General features: G+C 45.7%; 3 protein-coding genes across 3 annotated transcripts in view; 2 read left to right on the top strand and 1 right to left on the bottom strand.

Moving 5' to 3' along the window:
- LOC137618635 (zinc finger protein 107-like) overlaps window positions 1-21,290 on the bottom strand; it is a 599,534-nt gene that overhangs the window by 176,594 nt on the left and 401,650 nt on the right. The gene's annotated exons all lie outside the window — the stretch shown is intronic.
- LOC137618607 (zinc finger protein 91-like) overlaps window positions 4,163-21,290 on the top strand; it is a 533,834-nt gene continuing 516,706 nt past the window's right edge. The window contains exons 1-2 of the mRNA XM_068348718.1: window positions 4,163-4,303; window positions 18,803-18,931. The gene's annotated coding sequence lies outside the window, so the exon portion shown is untranslated. The remainder of the gene's footprint in view (window positions 4,304-18,802; window positions 18,932-21,290) is intronic.
- On the top strand, window positions 14,383-14,871 carry LOC137618609 (tigger transposable element-derived protein 1-like). Its single transcript, XM_068348719.1, has one exon. It carries the CDS (start codon window positions 14,383-14,385, stop codon window positions 14,869-14,871), a length of 489 nt encoding a protein of 162 aa, XP_068204820.1.

Raw genomic sequence — 21,290 nt, 5'->3', positions numbered from 1 at the left:
CTTTCTTGTTGCCGTCTGGTGAGTAATTTTGAACGAAGTAGGCACATGATCGAGTTTGCGATTTCCTTCCTCTTGCCTTGTGGTAGAGAGAGAGTGTGTAACTGTAGTAGCCACTGGTATATCCGAGCGGGAAATAGCCTAGACCTCTCGAGGTTGATTTGGAAGCCCAGAGATTGTAGGAAGTTCATGACCTCTTGGGCTGTTTGAAGACATTCCGACTTCATTGCAGCCCAGACTAACCAGTCGTCCAGGTACATCATCACCTGAAGGCCTCTGTTCTGAAGTTGTTGGACAATGGCTTCGACTAGTTTCGTGAAAATCCTAGGAGCTATACTGAGCCCGAAGGGCATAGCTTTGAATACGTAGGCGTTTCTTGCCAGTCTGAAACCAAGGTAGGGGAAGAAGCGCCGACCTGTCTGGAGATTCCAATAGAAGTCTGTAAGATCTATGGAGACGGTGTAGGCCCTCTGGGGTAGTAGAGTCCGTATTTGTGAGATAGTCACCATCTGGAACTTGTCGTTCAGAATGAATTTGTTTAGTGGGGACAAGTCCAGAATAGTTCAAAGAGTGCTCGAATCTTTCTTGGGCACGCAGAATAGCCGCCCTTGAAAGTTCATGGATTTTGTGCAACGGATGACTCCCTTCCGGAGAAGGTCCTGAATGTAATCCTCCAAAAAGCGGGTTGTGGATGAAAGAACCTCTTGAACTGGGTTGTTTCTGTCTAAATTTCCAGCCTAGCCCTTATGAGACTATGCTGTGAGCCGAGGGATCGAACTCCCATAGATCCCTGAACAGGTGAAGTCATCCCCCGAACTGATGCTCCTCATTGTTGCTGCGAAGGACCTGCAACTTTAGACGTCCTGTTTCTACTTCCTTGGCCTCTAGTACGACCGCTTCTTTCAGACCTTCTCATGTTACTGGAGCCCTTCGTATGAGGTCTGGCAGGGTGAAAGGTGGTGGTAGCTCTCTCGTACACTGGGTTGAAGGCTGGAGACTGTGAAACGTACTGCTGGGGGACTGTGCACACAGTCTGAGGAATGATGGCAACTGAGTCTGTCGCAGCAGGAAAGGATTTCCTTCCTTTGAAGTGACTTCTGAGCTTCTTGCCCTTGGGTTGAGGTCCTTCATTGGGGGTAAATTTTTGTTTAGAGGAAAAACCCCACTTGTCAATAAGGCTCGTATTCTCCTGAGCCGTTTTGTCCATGACTTCTTAAACCAGCTTCTCAGGGAAGAGGACCTTCCCTCAGATGTTGGAGTCAATTGGTTCTCTGGGTTCATGTCTGCTCATAGCAGTGGCTAGGACGTGTTCTCTACATGCTCTCCTAGCTAGGTCGAAAGCATGGAGATCTCAATGAATCATGATTAGGGGAGTTTTAGCCAAGACAGGGAAGAGATCAGATTTGGAATCGTTTCTAATAAGCATCTCTCGATGAGATTGGAAGGATAGAGAGGCAGAAAGTCTCTCTTTAGCTTCCAGTGTCTCCCTTCAATAAGGATTCGGGAATCCTAGGCAGTTTCTCATTAAACTGTTTGCCTTTGATGTCTTTATTTTGTTTTCCATTAGTGAATGTATGTTGGACGTCCTCCCAATTGTTCGAATCGTAAGGAAGGGCTAGAGAGACAGATTTACATTCATCTAGCACTGGAAAGGGTCTATTCTCCCTTTCTGCTTTCAATACAGCCTCTAAGCTTTTAGAGGTAAAGAGGAAGATGGTATCTTTGGGAGCCAAAAAAGTGGCTTGTTTCCTGCCAAAGGCAGAAAGTTGGGTATTAGTGAATTCAGCTGTCTTTAACTCACTAACCAAACGGGATTGAGCCTTGCCGTGATCCAGAATGATTGTTTCCTTAGGGATCGTATCACCCCTAATGGACACATCTGAGTTAAGCCTTACATAACAGTAAGGATAGCTATCGATCGTTGGAAAGAATTTCAAGTCCGAAACTGACTTGGAACCCAAACCATCCCCTATATGAAGGAAACCTCTGGTTAAGGCCATATTCTCAGTATAGTGCAAAGGGTTCTTAACTGTGCATTCTCGTAGGCTCGAAGTTGGGGAAGCCTTAGAAGCAGGTGCCTGTTGTAACGCTTCTATCCTCGCTGGTAGATCTGGTTGAGAACGTTCATATTTGGCGATTAGGTTTATTAGGTTTCCATGAAAGCTTTCATGGATGCCACTAGTTCTAAATTACTGGGTAGCGAAGGTTTGTCTAATATCGGACCCAGGGTGGAGGAGGAAGCTGGGGCTTGGGTAGAAAGTAAAGAGGTATTGAGAGCTGCACTCACCTGATGTACATCCAATGATTCTTCCAAGGCTTCTGTGGTCAGCAGGATCTTCTCCTTCTCTGATGAAACGGAAGAAGTAATAGACATGTCGTCCATGTCCAGGCTCATGACTTGCAGAGCGTGTTGGACTTCATCATCTGCATGATCTGCTGATACCGGCAGGAGTTTGACTGTCGGTAACTGTGAAGCAAGAATGGCTCTAAATTTTATCAAGGTAGTTATTAGTTGCTGGTGGATGGAGCAACTTCACTATGACTTTGTCTGCAGTTCAATACTGTACACATGTTTGTTCCCATGTGACAGACAATCCCTCGTCCTTTAATTAGGGAGATTTCTTCAGTGAGCTGGGATCTGTCGTTGAAAAGGGATAACGAGCATTTATCCGACAGGTAATGGAGTGGGGCTAAGCCCCCCTCCCCAACAGTTGGTCCTCTGTTCAAATTTCCATTGACTGCTGTGCTGTTGGCACGTATGTGATTAGTGCTCTTCAAGCTGTGTATTCTTTGCTTAAGTATTTTTCTTCTGCTTGTGTGGTTGTTGACGATGGAATGGAAACAGGAAATTTTAATCTGGCGGGGGAAGGGTGGGCGCTGCAATCGGTTTATGGCAAAGACGGATATAGATCCGCATTCCCTCTGTGCTTCATATTGGGGCATGTCTGTACGTAGGCATCCTCTTGTAACCGAGTGTCGATTGTGGCAGGTGTATGCTCAGAGGAAGAAGCATGCCAGAGACGTTTGTTGGGGTCCGACTGGGCAATACCCAAGAAGACACCGGCGAAGGTTGCCATCGCTGCTCCCTCCAAAGGGAATGTCTGCTTCAGCTCTTGCAATTACGCCCCTTGATCAGTCCCTGGGGAGTATGCCGTAGGGGTCAGGAGAACACAAATAGATATTGGCCTCTTTTCAAAGTTTCGGTGCTGTGGTGTGATCCGTGAAAGTTATGTTGAGAAATTTGACCTAACGAAGGCCTGGACTTGGTTAGATCTTTCAGGTAGGCCTTTTATACCTGCTTTGAGGGAGTTGGTTGCCAAGATACTCTTACCATTTCTTCTCATGTGGGGGAGACAGTGTGATACAGAGAAAGTTCAATTCGGGGAAGGGAGATGAGATAGTACGTACGGAGATTGTACTCTTCCCGAATAGACGTATCTGTATGTGGAACAGGTGCTCGCACACTTGCTACCTGTCTTCAATTTCTTATGAGAACGAGCAAGCAGACTGCCGATAGGAATGAATGGCTCCGCTCTCTCTCTCTCTCTCTCTCTCTCTCTCTCTCTCTCTCTCTCTCTCTCTCTCTCTCTCTCTCTTTGAGAATACAAGAAGCAGTGCATACCAAGTCCCATCCCTCATTGAGAAGTAATATCAGCATTAATTAATATTTTTCATAATGCAAACTTGGTTTTTATACATTACACTTCCCAACTCAACCACCCTGAAAGTTCTAGGTTAAGGGCAGAGTGAGGATTATTATACCTGGCAAGTGGGTGGGGCCTACCATCTCCCCCTTCCCAGTAACTATGATAACCCAATTGAAAGTTTAACAGCCATTCAAGGTATGCTCTAATCATGTTCCTTTCAAGGTATGTTGAAATCATGCTCTAATTAAATTACTCTGGTTTGTATGATTAGAAAAATTACTACTTTTAAAATGTGCGATATTTTCCAGTAAGAGACAACCCCATAAAACTTGAGTTGATCATTGCAAGAATCTATTGCAAGAATTTATTTAGCAGTAAGTCATTTCTATTGTGTGACCAGTCAGTTGTCATTGTAGTTGAAGCTTTTAGTTTAAAATCCAATTGAAAAAGTCTTTAACATCAATGTAATATTTATGATTCATTGTATGCAATCTGTAATCATTTGTTTCTCTTCTAGGTAATGAATGGAAGCTGTCATCATGAAATGAGTGATATGACTTTTTGATCATAAGAAGATACCCAAAAGGAACAGAACGTATCCCAAGATATCCCTGAGACTTACTTAGAAATCCCACTGGGCAAATGCACTGAGTAGCATTGTAAGTGTGTGTAGGTGACTGATAGATTAATGATTAGCTTATGTTTCAAGAAATTTCAGGAGATCAATACTGCCTTCATACAATGTAAAAACCAAAGTCTTACATAACATTATACTTTTGATTTTAATTGGGCAACTTAACATGTACCAAAGGAAGAGGATATCTTTTTGTTCCGTAACTGGAATTCAAACCTACGCTATTTATATGGGTATTACTTTCGGCAGAGCTGAAAGGACAAGCCATTAGAAAATCTAGCGAGGGTTAACCACCCATCCTGCAAGTTAACTGGGAAAGGGGGGTAGTAGCTACCCATCTCGCTTACACACCTGTGATTATACTTCACTTTGCATTTGGCTCGGACGATGAATGGTTGCTACCACTCTTCATCCAATCTTATGGACTGTCATTAATCTTTTTGTGCTTTCTCTTTCAGATTGTGCTTGTGGTTCCTGCGGTACCTTCATGTCATCTGAAGATACAGATCCTCACCGTCTGTGCCCGACTTGTCGGGGGCAGGGCTGTATGGAGGATAGTAATTGTATTGAATGTCGCGAGTGGTCTTCCTCCCAGTGGGAAAAGTGACAACAGCGGAAGAAAAAGTCTAAACGGGATTCTTCTCCTTCGAAGAGTTTTTCAAAGCAGAAGAAACCCAAAGCTGCTTCTTCCACTCCCCGACTTTCTTCCAAAGATCCTACTCGAGCGGTTCCCTCTGGGGATCGCCCGAGTAGTAGCGTAGACCCGTTAACACCTGGTCAATCCCGGTCCTCCAGAGACGGTGTCACCTCCCCTAGCGAGGCGGCCCTGTGTCTTCCCCTGGTAGAGACCTTGCCTCTTTCTCCCTTATCTCAGGTGTGGCTGTCCCTGGATTTGCCCAGTCCACCTTCCAAGGAGGCGTTGCTGGTAAAGAAGTACAGGATTGCAGCATTCTTTTGTGCCTGAGGTGGATCCGTTGTCTTGGGTTAAGATGGTCATTTCTGAGGTATCGTTTGTTGCCCTGCCTGCGGACTCTGCTCTTGCCTCTTTTCTGCTCTATGAGCTGCTGCCGAGGACTGCGCTTCCCCTCCCGAGGCTTCGTGGGAGGAAGTCCAAGGCATGTCTCTCCAGTGAGTGATCTCCTCCCTCTTTCGCAAGGGAGACCACTCACAGAGACTCTTCTTCGGAGGCCTTCTGCTGACCTGCCTGACCCTGCGGAGTATCGTCGTCGGGGCTGCCGAACTTATCTGCATCTTCGCCTCAGTCCCGCTCCTTCACCTCCGGTGAAATGTCGACTATTTCGCACGTCGGCTTCCTCTTCGGAGGATCCTCCTGTTTCTCCTGTTCGTCAAAGAATCCCGATTCATGACTCGCCGACGAGGTTTCATTCATGATCCTCTCCTGATAGTGACCGCCCTGCTGTTGATCGTCAGTCGACTGCTAGCCAATCTCTGACTCACCATTCTCTGTCTCATCGATCTACTATTCGCTGTTCACCAGCTTCCTGCTCACCTGCTGACTGATCGCCTGCTTATCATTTGGCTGCTCGCATTTCACCTGATCGCCGATCACCTGCTGGCTGCCCGCCTGCTTGTTGATCTGCTCACCCTTCACCTTCTCGCTGATCATCTGCTCGCCGATCGCCTGCCTGCCTAACAACTGCTCGCCGATCGACGTCTCAAGAGTCTCCTGCTCGTCAGACCCCGGTAGCTGACATTCCGGTCGTCACGCTTGGTTCTCGCTGATGACTTGTCACTCCTGTTCAGAGGAGAGTAAGGTTTTGACTCACCACCGATCTTCCAGGTACCGTTCGTCATCTCGTTGATCTCTGACCAGACACCGTTCGCCAACTCCTTGCCGATCGCCGGGCCATCAGCCGCTGACTCACCATCCTTCTTCTCTTTTTCCAAAGAGACTATCCGAACATCAGCCCTCTTCACATGAGCATGTGGCATCAGAGCAACGTAGAAGGCATCCATCCCCTATTCATCAGCGTTCAGAGGAACATCATAAGGCGAGAAGGAGACAGACTGTCAGGCCTTTGTCTCCTTGGACGTCGGCTCCTTCTGGTAAAGATAAGGCTTCTCTCCTTCGTTCGCCGTCGCCCCATTCCCCTCCTCGTAAATGCAGAACATCACGCTCACCGGGGAAGGTAGAAAACAGCAAGCAGCAGGAGTTTAAGATGCCCAAGCTTCCTGCCCCTCATAAGGAATCCTCGGAGCGGAAGAAGGTCAGATCGCAGCTACCCACTTCATCATCTTCGGTGACCAAGACTCCATTTCAGCGTTCATCCTCTTTCTTGTCAGGGGATCTCACTGACAGCGCTTTCATCGTACAACAGCCATGGCCTAATACCTTAGTTAGGGCAGTCACCCACACATTTCCTTTGGGACTGCCGTTTTCTTGCCCCTTGGAAACTTCTAGTGTTTCCCGCGAAGATCATCCACCTGCCCTACCAAGACAAACTTCCATGTTGACGTCCCCCCTGAAAAAGAGAAGAGGAGTCCAGGAAGAAATACGTTTGACCAGGGTCGAACTAACCCCTACCAGACCTTCCAAGAAGGCCATACCTGCTGATTTATCCCCTACTCGGCTGTCCACGTCTCGCTTATCACCTCCATCAGAGACCCCGGTTTGGGTAGAGTTCCTTTCAAATTCTCTTCGATCCTTCCCTAGCCAGGAAACCCTGCACGATGGCAGAGGAACATCATCGGAACCAGCGGAGGAATCCAACCTTACCCCATCGGACGGCCAGCAAAACGTCCTTCCCACGAAGCTTTCAGTTCTGGAGACTCTTCTCTTCTAGGAGGGAAGAGACGGTTCTAAAATCCTCATCGAGGATTCATAGACCCGCAGAGGGGGTCAAGACATCCAGTAATCACAATGACCACGACCTTCCCGTTAGTCCAAATGAGGTGGAGCAGAGAGAGTCGGAACACGCCTTCTGGCAGGTCCCTCAACGGACTGGCAGATCCAGCGGTGCCGTCGCAAGAGAGTAAAGCCAGGGTCCTCAACTGTGTCTTTGCACTCAGAAGCCTTTAAATTCTAGTGTGGCTTTGCCCTGGTCTCAATGGCTGAAGAGTAAACTTTTGGGCTAATATCATCCTATGGCGCAGGATGTTTCAATCTTCAGGCTCCCCACGTCGAGGTCATGAGGCTCCAGAATTCCTTTGTGGAGGGTTCCTTTTTTGTTTAAGCTGGGAGATGTGGAGCAGGCAGCAGAGAGATGGAGAAAGTCACACCAGGACTTGGTCCTCCATATGGCCCTAACATGCAGGACCTATAAACCACCAGCTCCCTCTCAGACCAGCCATCCGAAACCTTCTTCAAATAGGGAAACGAACAAAGAAAAGAAGGTGTCTTAAGAAGCCCTTTTCTGCCAAGGACGGGAAAGGTAACCACTCCTCACGAGGAGGGAAGTATCCTAAGGGAGGCAGTTGCGGCCGTCGACGCTAGGATAGGCAATTCCCCCGCTTATCCACCAGTAGGGGTATGCCTTCAGCACCTTTGGACAAGGTGGATGCAGCAGAGGGCCGAACCCTGGATGGTCTCTGTGATCCAGATAGGGTATTGCGTCCCGTTCACACCATCTCTCCCTCCACTGATTAGAGTCCAGCATTGATAAGCTCCTTTGGGATGGGATCTGCAAAGGAGCAGGCCCTTCGGGCCAAAGTCCGACCATGTTGGAGAAGGGCGCTCTCCAGGAGGTTCTCGAGGACTCCCCCAGGCTTCTTCAGTCGATTCTTTCGTGTGAAAAAAAGGATCTGGAGGCTGGAGACCAATCATCGACCTCTCGACTTTAAACAATTTGTTAAACAGACTTCGTTCAGAATGGAGACCGTAGACACGGTCAGACAAGCGGTAAGACCACAGGACTTCATGTGCATACTGAACTTCCAGATCCCAATCCATCAGTCTTCAAGGGAGTGCCTCATATTCAGTCTAGACAACAAGAAATACCAGTTCAGGGTTCTGTGCTTCGCTCATTCCACAGCACCTCAGGTCTTCACGAGAGTGTTTGCCCTAGTGTCATCTTGTTCTCACAGGATCGGCATCCGTCTCCTCCGTTATTTGGACGACTGGCTGATTCTAGCAGACGCAGTGGCAACCCTTCTTCATAGCCGAGACAAGCTTCTGAGGCTTTGCCAAGATATGGGGATAATGGTAAACCTCAAGAAGTCACCCCTGCTTCCCTCTCAACAACTGGTATATCTAAGAATGATATTAAACACCAACCTTCACCAAGCCTTTCCATCAGATGACAGGGTAGTGAGGCTGAGGAAGGTTGCGAGAATTTTTCTCATATGAGAAGAGCTCCCAGCCCAGATGTGGTCAGGTCTCCTCGGGCACCTATCATCTTTCATCCAGCTAGTTCCCAACGGCCGTTAGGATTTGATCTCTCCTGTGGCAGCTGAAGTCCACCTGGAATCAAACCTCAGATTCCCCAGACATCTTGATTCCCATGGGATCAGAAGAACGGACGGACCTCAAGTGGTGGTGGCAGACAAGAATCTGCTAAAAGGCGTCGACCTTCTTGTCCTCCCCCCGGATTTGTTGCTCTTCACAGATGCACCAAAAGAAGGGGGGTGGGGGGCACATGCTGCACCACATGACCACAGGCCTTTGGTATGGTCAGAGTTAAAAAAGTAGCAACACATCAACATCTTGGAAATTAGGGCCGCCTTCCTAACCCTTCAACAGTTCCATCAGTTCCTGGTGGGCCACTCAGTGGTGGTGATGAGCGACAAAAACACTGTAGTGGCTTACATCAACAAGCAAAGAGGTACTTTTTTGCAACCCCTATCCCATCTAGCATTAGAAATACTTAGGTGGAGAGAAGTCCGTTCGGTAACACTATCAGCTCGCTTCATTCCCTGCAAAAGGAATGTGCTCGTGGACAACCTGAGCAGAGTGACTCTGATAGTGGGTTCCAAATGGTCTTTGGATCATCTAGTAGACAACAAAGTCTTGACTTTATGGCGTTCTCCGACTGTGGATCTGTTCGCAATGGCCCTGAACTTCAGGCTCCCGTTGTACTGCTCCCCAGTCCCAGACCCCAAGGCTCTCTGGCAAGATGCATTCCAGTAGAGGTGGAACAACATCTACGTTTACTCATTTCTCCCATTCTGCCTGATGAGAAAGGTACTCAACAAGACCAGAACATCGGTCAATCTCTCAATGACCCTTATAACTATGCTATGGCATCATGCAGAATGGTTACCAGACCTTCCGCCACTCCTCACAGAGCTTCCGATAGAACTCCTTCCTCGACACGATCTACTCAGAAAACCACACGCCAACATCTTCCACAAAGCAGTAGCTTCGTTTCAACTACATGCCTGGAGACTATCCAGCATTTCCTCTCCTAGAGAGGCTTTTTGCAACAAGTTGCAAAAACAGTGTCTGGGCACCTGCGAAAGTCATCAGCAGTAGTCTACCAGGCGAAGTGGAATGTCTTCTGTGATTGGTGTCGTGAAAGGGATATCTTTCCACTCGATGCCACTATTCCAGCAAATTTATGTCTACAGAGTTATGAACTTACCTGTCCTCAGTCGCGAGTGAGACTTCCTCTTTGGAAAGGGGTTCGGATGTTTCAGTCCATTAAGGGACCACCCTATGGACCATTACGCCAGGCAACAGATCGCCACCTGACTTGTAAGACGGTGTTCCTGCTCGCTTTGGCCTTGGCCAAGAGAGTCAGTGAACTTCATGGTCTCTTGTACTATATCGTCCATTCAAGGGGATTGGGAGAAGTAAGCTTCAGCTTCGTTCTGGAGTTCGTATCCTAGACTCAGAATCCAGGAATAGATCCTAGATTCGACTCCTAGATTTCAAGTTTTTGTTCTGTAACCGACGACCCAGATCATCTGTTACTATGCCCAGTAAGGTGTTTGAGGCACTACTTTAAAAGAACAGAAGCAGCTTGTCCTTGTGTGCTTTCGCTTTTCATCAGCACAGGGAGGATGAAGAGGAGGGTCACTAAAAACACGACTTCAGCATGGATTCGCAAGATCATCGACCTAGTTCTGAATCCGAATGCTCCTCCTTCGCAACGGCCCAGAGCTCATGACGTCAGGGGCATCACTGCATCTCTGGCGTTCAGACATAACTCTGTGGCGCAGGTTCTACAAGTGGGCGTATGGAAACAACAAACGACGTTTACCGCCCATTAACTGCAAGATGTGACCCACAGGAGACTATATGTTCTCTATTGGTCCTGTGGTGGCTGCATAACAGCTGGTTTAGTACCTCAAGCTCCTTATTGGACAAGTAGCAGAGGGTTGAGGGCATTGGTTACCTGGGTTTCAGTCTGAATGAATGTAAAGGAATGACTGGCCCTTTTCTTTTCTTCATCCTCCCCTCTCTTTGGGAAATCAGCTTCCAGGATCCTCTGCATAGCTGACCTCAAACCACTGCAGGTAGACCATTGCTCCCTTGTGTATCCTAGTATTGTGGCAATACTGTTGCATCCCCATACTCTGGCGAGGTGGTATTGGGAATGTCGTGGTCTCTTCAGATGAATATGTACCTTGACAGTCACAATGCTATTATCTCCACACACACACAAACACAGCTTGCGTAGGCCGCAGACCTTGCATAGTAAGGTTACCGAGGTGTTAGGGTTTCCTTCTTTTTGTGGCTTTCAAACATAAGAGGAATCCTCAGGCAAAGCCGAAAAGCCAGAATGGTAGGGACCTCAATCCTACTAAGGGGTGAGTCATACCCATGTAAATAGCGTAGGGTTGTGTTCCAGTTACGGAACAAATAACAAATTTGGAAATAATTTGTAATTTCCTAACGATACAAACCTTTAGCTATTTATTAAAACTTGCCTCCCAAACCCAGCCCCCTTGAAGTCGTACCATCAAGAAAAGTGAAGTATAGTCACTGGTGTGTGAGCGAGAGGGGTAGTTACCCCCCCTCCCCGCTAACTAGCGGAATGTGTGGTCAACACTCGCTAATTTTCTAATGGCTCGTCCTTTCAGGTCAGCCGAAAGTAATATCCATGTAAATAGCTAAAGGTTTGTATAGGTAGGAAAAATACAAATTATTTCCAAATTTGTTATGTTTATTATTATTATTATTATTATTATTATTACTACTATCCAAGCTACAACCCTAGTTAGAAAAGCAAGATGCTATAAGCCCAGGGACTCCAACAGGGAAAAATAGCCCAGTGAGGAAAGGAAATAAGGAAATAAATAAATGAAGAGAACAAATTAACAATAAATCATTCTAAAAAAAGTAACAACGTCAAAACAGACATGTCATATATAAACTATTAACAACATCAAAAACAAATATGTCATAAATAAACTTTAAAAAGACTCATGTCTGCCTGGTCAAAAAAAAAAAGCATTTGCTCCACATTGATAGCAGGACTTATGAGAAGCAGGGTACTTGGTCCTAATATACACCGCCATTCCCCTGGCCCTAGGGATGGCATCATGTTTCAACATTATTGGCTTCTTAAAACCAGTTATAAGGAGCTCAGATGAGTGCCTCATATTAGAAACCAAAGTTTCTGAGCACAAAAGAATATCATACTGTCTGGACGCAACTGTAAGGTCTTGGATATTTGCATGAAGACCACGAATATTGCAATACAGATGACGACATTGACAAAATCTAGGACGTACTGGTCCCGGATTTCGCTCAATGTCTCCAGACAGCATAAGAATTAATAGAAATAAAAAAGAGACATCATACTTAAAAACTATATTAACAAGAATTATAACAAAAACAATATGTACAGAATTATAAATAAAGTGATTGATGATACCCATAGACTATAGTAAAAAGTCGGAAAAACTGGTCAACATGGAGGAGCCGATACACCATGCAAGGCTAAATACCCTCCAGGATAGCCACTTCAACTGAAGTGGAGGAGAAGGGATTTGCCTCAAGCTGGTTTAAGAAATCTGTTTGTTCTTACACAAATACAAACCATTCACTTTTTACTATGGATCCAGTATATTTGTTCCAGCACCTAATACAAACCATTTCTCTCTTTATAGTGGATATTATTTTAGCGAAGGCTGGAAACTAGTCAAAAGACTTGTTATTGAGGTATAACTACCCTCTGCGAACTAGCGGGGGTTGCGGGGCGTGTAGACCAGCCACCCTGCTCACCCAGTGAGATCCTTCATTTTTGTTTTTGGCTCACTCTCTAGTTAACCCTTACATTTACCTGGCCGATAAAACTTATAATTTTCTCTTTCTCTTTTACAGGTGTGTCTGATCTTTGAGAACTGTGACTATGCGGGTTTGTCCTTGCATAGTGGGCCGCTCTTGCACCATGTTCATGTCTGTAGTGAAAATCGATCCCCACAGATTTTGCCCGGTGTAAAGATGACACTCCTGCATACTGGGTTCTCCGTGCAGTGAGTGTTAGAGGTGGTACAGTAGGCAAAGGAAGAAGTCTATTATTATTATTATTTTCATAGGAGTTGCAGGCTGGCATGTGTACCCCTGGGGTAAGTGCACATGTTGAGCTTGCTCAACCGGAGAAACCTTTGCGTTCCTCTACCCTACGAGGTTGGTGGCCCTTCTCACTAGTGCGAGAGGGCTTCCTCGCTTGAGTGGTCTCCCCCTCAAGTCCCTCGTAAGCTTGTTTAAGACTTGTTGCCTTTTTGCTATTGCTCTCTGGAGCATCCTGGTGATTGTGGCTGCCGACTCTCTGGAGTCTCAACTCCTTTCCCCTATGCCTCCGAGACATAACAAGTCTCTGCAAGTCTTGCGAGTGCTTCATCCTCTGGGGCGTTGCCTCGGGTGTCTGCCCCGTTGGGGGCTTGATTTCACATGTGCAACCCTGCCGTTCTGCAAAAACCATTCAGCAGCCCAAGTTCTTACTGCTTAGATCTAGAAACAGCAGACCACCTTAACTGCAAATTACCTTAAGTACTGTACTCACAGATCACATGATGCTTCTTCTTTGGGTCCAGTAGTTGTTGCTCAATAGATAATTTAGAAATGTCCCTTACTGGGTGACTAACCTTTTGTCACATCATTGGTTTGTGTTCAGCATAAGTGAGTGAGTAATTCTTTTCCTTTTCTTCTTTTGGACATCCCTCATTTGGGAGTATCTACAATGTAGAAACACTTATGCAGGTAAGAGATTTTCCATGTGACATTAAATTTTAGATAATTTTGGGGCCTATTGAAAGAAAATTACAATATTGCTCTGGTCATGTCATGCTGTGAGGGTAGTGACGCTATCACTTGCTTTGGGCTGACTTCTTGACTTTGCCTCTCATACGAGCCAGTCATCTTTTTATCTGGGTTAAGAGTTACACAGATGCCTGCCTGCTACAGGGGACTTACTGTGGAAGACTCTCCGTATAGATGACGAGGGTTCGTATTCACGTAGAAACAAACTACAAATCTTGAAGATAATTTGTATTTTTCCTAGTCATACAACCCTATGTCTTGTTTTAAATTCTATGCCTCAAGGATTAACCATAAAATAAGTGAAGCTGTCTTGCTGACTCAGCCACTCCTTCCCAGTGTGGGTGGGATAGCTGTTAACCATACAATGTTACCAGAATCCCACAAATTCTTTCACTCTGGTTGTAACTAAAACACTTATGAGTAAACCCCATACAGTGTAAATGACTCAGGTTTATATAGAGAGGAAAAATACAAATTATCTTTGAAATTTCAAGTATTTCTCAAAAGTTTGCAGTAAATGACAACTGAGGAAATTTATTGAGCCATTCTTTCGGTGAAGTGGCTGTCCCTATACCCATGGTACAGTATAACTTCTACTTACGATGGCCTAAACATATAAATTTTCCAACATACGATGTGAAATTCGATCAAATATTCGACTCAACACCCGAAGTAATTTCCAACGTATAATGTCGTAGTTTCTCTAAGCGTCGCAGTGTTATGGTTAGCCCACTAGACGATAGCATGTCGGGAGGGACGCCCGTTAGCATCGCATGGGTCAGTTCACAGTTCTCCTTTGTATTGTGTGGTTCTCCCATGTTTGGATCGTAATTAAGAGTGCTTAATACCTTCCTTTTTCATGTTTCCTTCTTTATTTTATCATTGTGGGTCCCAAGAAGGCTAGTGTGAGTGGTAGTAGTGGTGAAAAAAGGAAGATGGTAATGCTTTCCTTAGAAATAAAACAAGAAATCATAGAAAAACATGGGCGCGGTGTGCGTGTGAGTGATCTGTCTAAACAATATGGCCGGAACATATCTGCAATCTCAACGATCATTAAGCAAAAGGAAACCATCAAAGCGGTCAAACCATCCAAGGGGATCACCATCATCTCTAAACGTTGCAGCCCTACCCTGGAAGAGATGGAATGCCTTTTGCTTATATGGAGAAAGGACAAGGAGATTGCTGGCGATACGATCACTGAAATGATCATATGCGAGAAGGCCAGCGCCATCTATTGCTACATGAAGTCGACGGGCTCTGGGGGTGATGCGGGGGAGAATTCAACTGATTCTACAACAGGGGAATTCAAGGCATCCTGCGGTTGGTTCGAGAAATTCAGGAATCGGAGCGGGATTCATTCAGTTGTACGGCATGGGGAAGCCTCAAGTTCAGACATCAAGGCTGCCGACGAATTTGTCAAGTAATTTGAAAAGATCCTGAAGGAAGAAGGCTATGTAGCGCAACAAGTGTTTAACTATGATGAAACTGGCCTTTTTTTTGGAAAAAAATTCTTTGAACATACATACCACCGAAGAGAAGAAAATGCAAGGACATAAGCTTATGAAGGATTAGTTTACTCTTGCCCTATGTGCCAACGCCAGCGGAGACTACAAAATCAAGCCGTTATTGGTTTACTATTCCGAAAACCCTAGGGCATTTAAGGCTCATAAAGTCAATAAGGACTTGCTACAAGTTTTCTGGCGTGGTAATGCTAAGACTTGGGTTGACCAAGTTTTTGGCCCTGCTGTCAAGAAGTACCTTTACGAGAATAATTTGCCTTTGAAGCGCTTGCATTCTCTGGATAATGCCTCCGCTCAACCCGCAGGACTCGAAGATGATATCCTCAACGAGTTCAGGTTTTTCAAATTGCTGTATCTCCCACTGAACACCACCCTTATCCTCCTTCCCATGGACTAGCAAATCATCTGTAAATTTAAGAAACTTTATACCAAGAACTTGTTTAAGGAGAGCTTTAACATCACACAAAGTAACAACATAACTTTGCGTGAATTTTGGAGGAGCCATTTTAATATTGTACACTGCTTGAAGATCATAGATCAGGCTTGGGAGGGTGTAACTCGACGCACCCTTAATTCTGCTTGGAAGAAAAATTGTCCTGATGCTGTTGCTCCTAGAGATTTTGAAGGCTTTGGCCCCAAACCTGCATCTGTGCCTGGTCCAGAGCCTGAAGTGGATGAGATTGTATCTATTGGCAAGTCCATGGGTCTGGAGGTCGATGAAGATGACATCACCGAACTCGTCGAGGAGTATCACGAAGAGCTCACCACCGATGAACTCAAGGAGCTGGAGGCGATGCAGAATGCTGAGATCCATGCACAGTTATTATTATTATTATTATCATTATTATTACTATTATTACTTGCTAAGCTACAACCCTAGTTGGAAAAGCAGGATGCTATAAGCCCATGGGCCCCAACAGGGAAAATTGCTCAGCGCGGAAAGGAAACAAGGAAAAATAAAATATTTCAAGAACAGCAACATCTAAATAAATATTTCAATATAACCTGTAAGAACTTTAACAAAACAAGAGAAAGAGAAATTAGATAGAATAGTGTACCCTCAAGCAAGAGAGACAGAGGACGTAGAGGATATCATAGGTTCGGCTGAGATCAAGCGGATCTTAGGCTATCATCAACAGGTGGTTGACTTCGTTGAGAGGCATCACCCACAAAAACCTCATAATTTGACAATGTCTGCTTGACTCATTTCAGAAACATTCTGAAAAGCCGTACAAAGCAAGCATCTTTAAATAAATTCTTTTAAAAAATCTACAAAGCAGTCTAGTGATCAAGAGGAAGAAAGTGAAAGTCAAGCAAAGAAAAGAAAGCCTGAAGGTGAGTGAGTGTAAGTTAGTAAGTTATGGTATGTATCTCAGTCACCACCTCTACCTCCACACCGATTGCCTCCTGCATCGCCAAGCCTACACCTCTGTTGGCCTGTCTCTAAGGTAAAGTGACAATAAAAAACCCTTTTTATTGATTATTTTTCTATAATTTATTTTTTTACATCTCTCTTATACAATGCATTTGTTTTATTGCTATGTGTAACTATCTGCAGTATTTGATAGGGAGTTATTGTAGGTTTTTGGGCTGGAGAACGAATTAAACGAATTACAGTGTATACAGTACTGTACTTATGGGAATATTTGATTCAACGTACAACTGTTTTAACATACTAAGTAGGTCCCGAAATGAATTAAATTCGTAAGAAGAGGTTCTATTGTTTATCAGTCAAAGTGGTAATGCCTCTATACCAACAATAGGGGAGTTCTTATTGTACCTCCGTGAGGAAAAACTTTGTTCGGTATCAGTTGTGAATGGCTATTGCTCAGCCTTGAGCCTCGTCTTCAAGCTGAATAAAGTTGATATTTCCTCCTCAACAGAGTTATCTCTCTTCATACGAAATTTTTAGCACACATGCCTTCGGTTAGAGGTCAGTCCACCCACTTGGAATGTAGTCAAGGTCCTAAGTTAATATGAAGGAGCCCCATACAAACCTCTTTGTCAAGCATCAGATTGAGACTTGACCCTGAAGACGGTCTTCCTTCTAGCCCTGGCCTCTACCCTAGATAGTCAGCGAGCTACACATGGTCTCTCTTATGATGCCACCCATTCAAGGGGATGGAGGCAAGTGACACTCAGTTTCATCCCTGAGTTTGTAGCTAAGACTAAAAATTCGGCTGTAGCTGATCCTAGATTCTGGCCCTTTCAGATTGAGAGTCTCTAGTCTATAAAAGATGATCCTGATCAGCTGTTACTCTGCCCTGTTAGGGCGCTGAGGAAATACTTGAAAAGAACAGAGAGAGCCCCCCCACAAATCGGTAGGCTCTTCGTCAGCACGGGGAGAAACAAGGGGAAGATCACAAAGAACTTGCTATCTTCCTGGATCAGGCAGGTACAGTAAATGAGAGGGCCATTCAGTCAGATCACTCTCATTCTGTCCTACATCCCCGTGCCCATACTGTCAGGGGTGTCAGCACATCCCTGGCAGGTGTGTGGAAATGACATACTATGTTCACTGCCCACTACCTGCAAGACATGACCCACAGGAACATAGACACATTTATCTTAGGTCCTGTGGTGTATGCAAAATGTGGCTAATTAATCCCTCAGCTCCCTTCTAGGACAAGTTGCAGATGGTCGTGGGGAGATGTTACCTGCGAGTAAATGTAGAATGAATTTATGAGTGACTGGACACTTCCTGTTTCATTCTCCCCTCTCTTTGGGGTTCAGCATCCGAGGATCTCTGCAAGCTGACCTCTCTCTCTAACTGCAGGTGGGTACCATGCCCTTTGTACAATCTGATATATGTGTATATATTTTTTATCTCCCCATTCTCCAAGCGAGGTGGAGTCAGGCAATGTCTAAGTTAAGTTAGGAGCTTAGTTTCAATTTTATGCATACTTGGTCCAGTCACATTGCTAAATTCTATGCTAGCACCGATTGCCCAGGCCATCGTCCTAGAAGGATCACAAGGTGTCAGGGTGACCTCTAAACACTACGGGACAGTGTCCAGCCAATTGGTTTGAGGACTTCCACCCACCGTTGGGTGAGTCTCCTATGTAAAGAGCGTATGGTTTGTTTGTAGTGCGAGAACAAATGACAAATTTGGAAATAACTTGTATTTTTCCAAATTAGAGAAACCTGGAGTTCATTAGACATACCAGTCCTGCCATCATATTTCCCCAAGAAGTCTTGCCACAGTTGCAAAGTGACGTACCGTTACTAGGGCAGGTATGATCCGGGTGGCCGGTCTATCCCCTTGCTCCCCCCAGCTAGTGGTGGGTAGTTACACTTCACTTAAAAGTCTTATGGTTAGTTTCAGCTGTTGCTGAAGTATAACACCATTGTAAAGAGCTAAAGGTTTTTATGTTGCACTGGAAGAAATGCAAATTATATCTAAGTTGCACTTACCAACTCAACCACCCTGCAAGATATAGGTCAAGGTCAAAGTGAGGATTACTCTGCCTGGCAAGTGGGCAGAGACTACCAGTAACTATAACAACCCTGTTAAAAGTTTAACAGTTGTTCAAGGTATGCTAGAATCATGCTCCTATTAAAGGACTTATTTTGTATCATCAGAAAAAAAACAACTTACGGTACCTTTAAAATGTGCGATATTTTCCAGTAAGACATAAACCCATAAAACTTGAGTTGATCATTGCAAGAATCTGTTGCAAAATATTGTTTAGCAGTGAGTCATTTCTATTGAGTGACCAATCAGTCATCATTGTAGTAGAAGCTTTTAGTTTCAATTCCAATTGAACAAGTCATCAATATCAATGTAATGTTTATGATTCAATGTATACACTCTAATGATTTGTTTCTCTTCTAGGTAATGAATGGAACCTGTCATTGTTAAAGAGTGGTGTGATTTCTTTATACTAAAAAGATACCCAAAAGGAACAGTACATATCCAAAGATATCCCTGAGACTTGCTTAGAAATCCCACTGGGCAAATACAGTGAGTAGCATTGTAAGTGTGTTTAGATGACTGATAGATTAATGATTAGTTTATGTTTCAGGAAATTTCAGATCAATACTGCATTTATACAATGGAAAAACCAAACCCTTACATAACATTATACTTTTGATTTCAATTTGGCAATTTGATACGTACTAGGGGAAGAGAATAGTCCTTTGTTCCGTAGCTGTAATATAAACTAATGCTATTTATTAGAGGTATTACTTTCGGCGAAGATGAAAGGACAAGCCATTAAAATTTAGCAAGGTTTAACTACTCATCCCGTTAGTTAGCGAGGGTTAACTACCCATCCCGCTAGTTAGCGGGATGTTAGGGGAGTAGCTAGCTACCCCTCCTGCTTGCGCACCTGTGACTGAGCTCACATTGCTTTTGCTCGGATGGTGAACGGTCCTTGCTGCTCTTCATCCTCGCAATCTTTGGCCTGACATTTAATGCTTTTTTTGCTTCTTTTTTTTCAGTGTTTGTGTGTGCATTGATTTCTACCAGCTATCATGGGTACCTGCCCTGGTCCTGAGGGCCTCACCTGCAGTACTTTTATGTCCGCCAAGGATACGGATTTTGACAACCTTTGCCCTACCTGCAGAGGTCAACTCTGTGATGTGTTGAATAAGTGTAGTAAGTGTTGGGAGTGGTCTGCCTCCCAGTGGGAAAGGTTTGGCCGACAGTGGAAGAACTCTAAGCGGAACTCTTCTCCTTCGAAGGTTTCTGCTGGAAGACACCCAAAGCTCCTTGTTCTGCTTCCCAACCTTCCTCTAAAGCTCCTGCTCATTCGCCTTCCTCTGGGGGACCGTCGAGTAGTAGCACAGGCCGCTTAACTCTTGGACAACCTCAGTCCTCGAGATACGGTGTTGCTTCCCCTAGCTAAACAGCTCCACCTCTTCCCCCTTTTGGGGTTCGTGGGTCCGCCCTCCAAGGAGGCACTGCTGCAGTTACTTCGCCGGGATGCTAGCGTGCAGCGTTTATCGACTTCAGAGTTGGATCTTCTGGCCCTTGTCGATGTTGTGGTATCAGAGGTGTCGTCTGCTGCTCTGCCTGCCGACGTTCCTGCCTCTTCTGCTTCTTTCGCCGTTGCCTAAGACTACGCTTCCCCCCTGCTGAACACCTTTCAAGGGGGGAGCAAATTCCTAGGCATGGGTCCAGTGAATGTTTCTCTCTCCCAAGAGAGTTCACTTATAAAGACTCCTCTTCGGAGGACTGCTGCTGATGGTCAGCTTGCTGATCCCCTGGCCCCTAGAGGGTATCACTATGTTCATCGTTCCTGACATGCTCCCCCTCCTCTCAGCCTTAGAGGGGCTCCTTCACCAGCGCCTCTTTGGCTCATCATCCTCGTCCTCGCAGCCCTCCTCGGAGGAGGAGCCTTCTCGTCCGACATCGCCCGGTTCCCAACCTACGTCTTCCTCAGGACATTCTCCTGACGACGCAGCTGCAAGACCTCAAACCTCGGTTCAGGACTCTCCGCCTGAGGATCCCCCTCGGAGGATGTTTGTTCTTCTGAAGGACTCATCCTTTCTCCAGACCGTCATGTAGCTGCTCGCAAACCCTTAACCCGCCAACCTCCTGCATGTCCATCTCCTGCTCACTCTCCTGGTTCCCAACTTCTTACCGCTCATCATTCACCGACTTGTCATCTTGATTGCGCACCAATTGCCTGCGTGTCAATCACCTGTGCGGGTTTCACCTGCTCGTCCCAATGATTCTGTTTGTCGTGCTTCTGCTGACCATCGCCAACCAACGTGCCGCTTGCCAACGCGTTGGGCTTCCATCTCTCACCGTTCCCCTAAGTGACGCGTTGTTACGGAACATCGATTGCCCGGCTGTGTGACTGCTGCCCACCCCCCAAGCTCTCGTAATTCGTCGAAGATTTTCGCTGTAGGCGCTCGACAGTAGCGCTCGTCACGTCAGCAGTCGCCTAAGCGTTAGCATTCGCTGTGTCAACATTCGTCAACAGATCATTGGGCAGTGCATCTTCATCGTCATCCTATGCGCCAATCGCCTCCTACGTGTCAGCGTTCTCTTACACGTCAGCCTGCGCTGACTTGTCAACACTCTCATGAGGAACCAGTCCCAGTCTCCTCCCTCACAACCACCTTTTGAAGAAGACTCCCCTCGTGGCGAGAGCACCACGCCTCCAGAAGCAACCAGGAAGGCCAGACCATACAGTCCTTCCATGCTGGAAGCTTATCTTCTTCAATGCAGGGAGTTGAAAGACTCCAAAACGTTGCTTAAATCCTCTTCGAGGACCTCCAGACCCTCAGGAACAGTGAGCCACCCTAGAGACAACCGTGATCCACCCAGAGACAAACTTTTGGTAGTGGATGAAGGAGACTTCGCTGCCACT

Source organism: Palaemon carinicauda, chromosome 25 (genome assembly GCF_036898095.1).
Source record: "Palaemon carinicauda isolate YSFRI2023 chromosome 25, ASM3689809v2, whole genome shotgun sequence".
Classification (NCBI taxonomy): domain Eukaryota; kingdom Metazoa; phylum Arthropoda; class Malacostraca; order Decapoda; family Palaemonidae; genus Palaemon; species Palaemon carinicauda.
Note: the sequence above shows the minus strand (reverse complement) of the source record. Positions and strands in the feature narration are given on the sequence as shown.

What these genes read in the sequence shown, in the direction of transcription:
- LOC137618609 (XM_068348719.1), top strand. Translation starts at nt 14,383, where the DNA reads ATGGTAATGCTTTCCTTAGAAATAAAACAAGAAATCATAGAAAAACAT.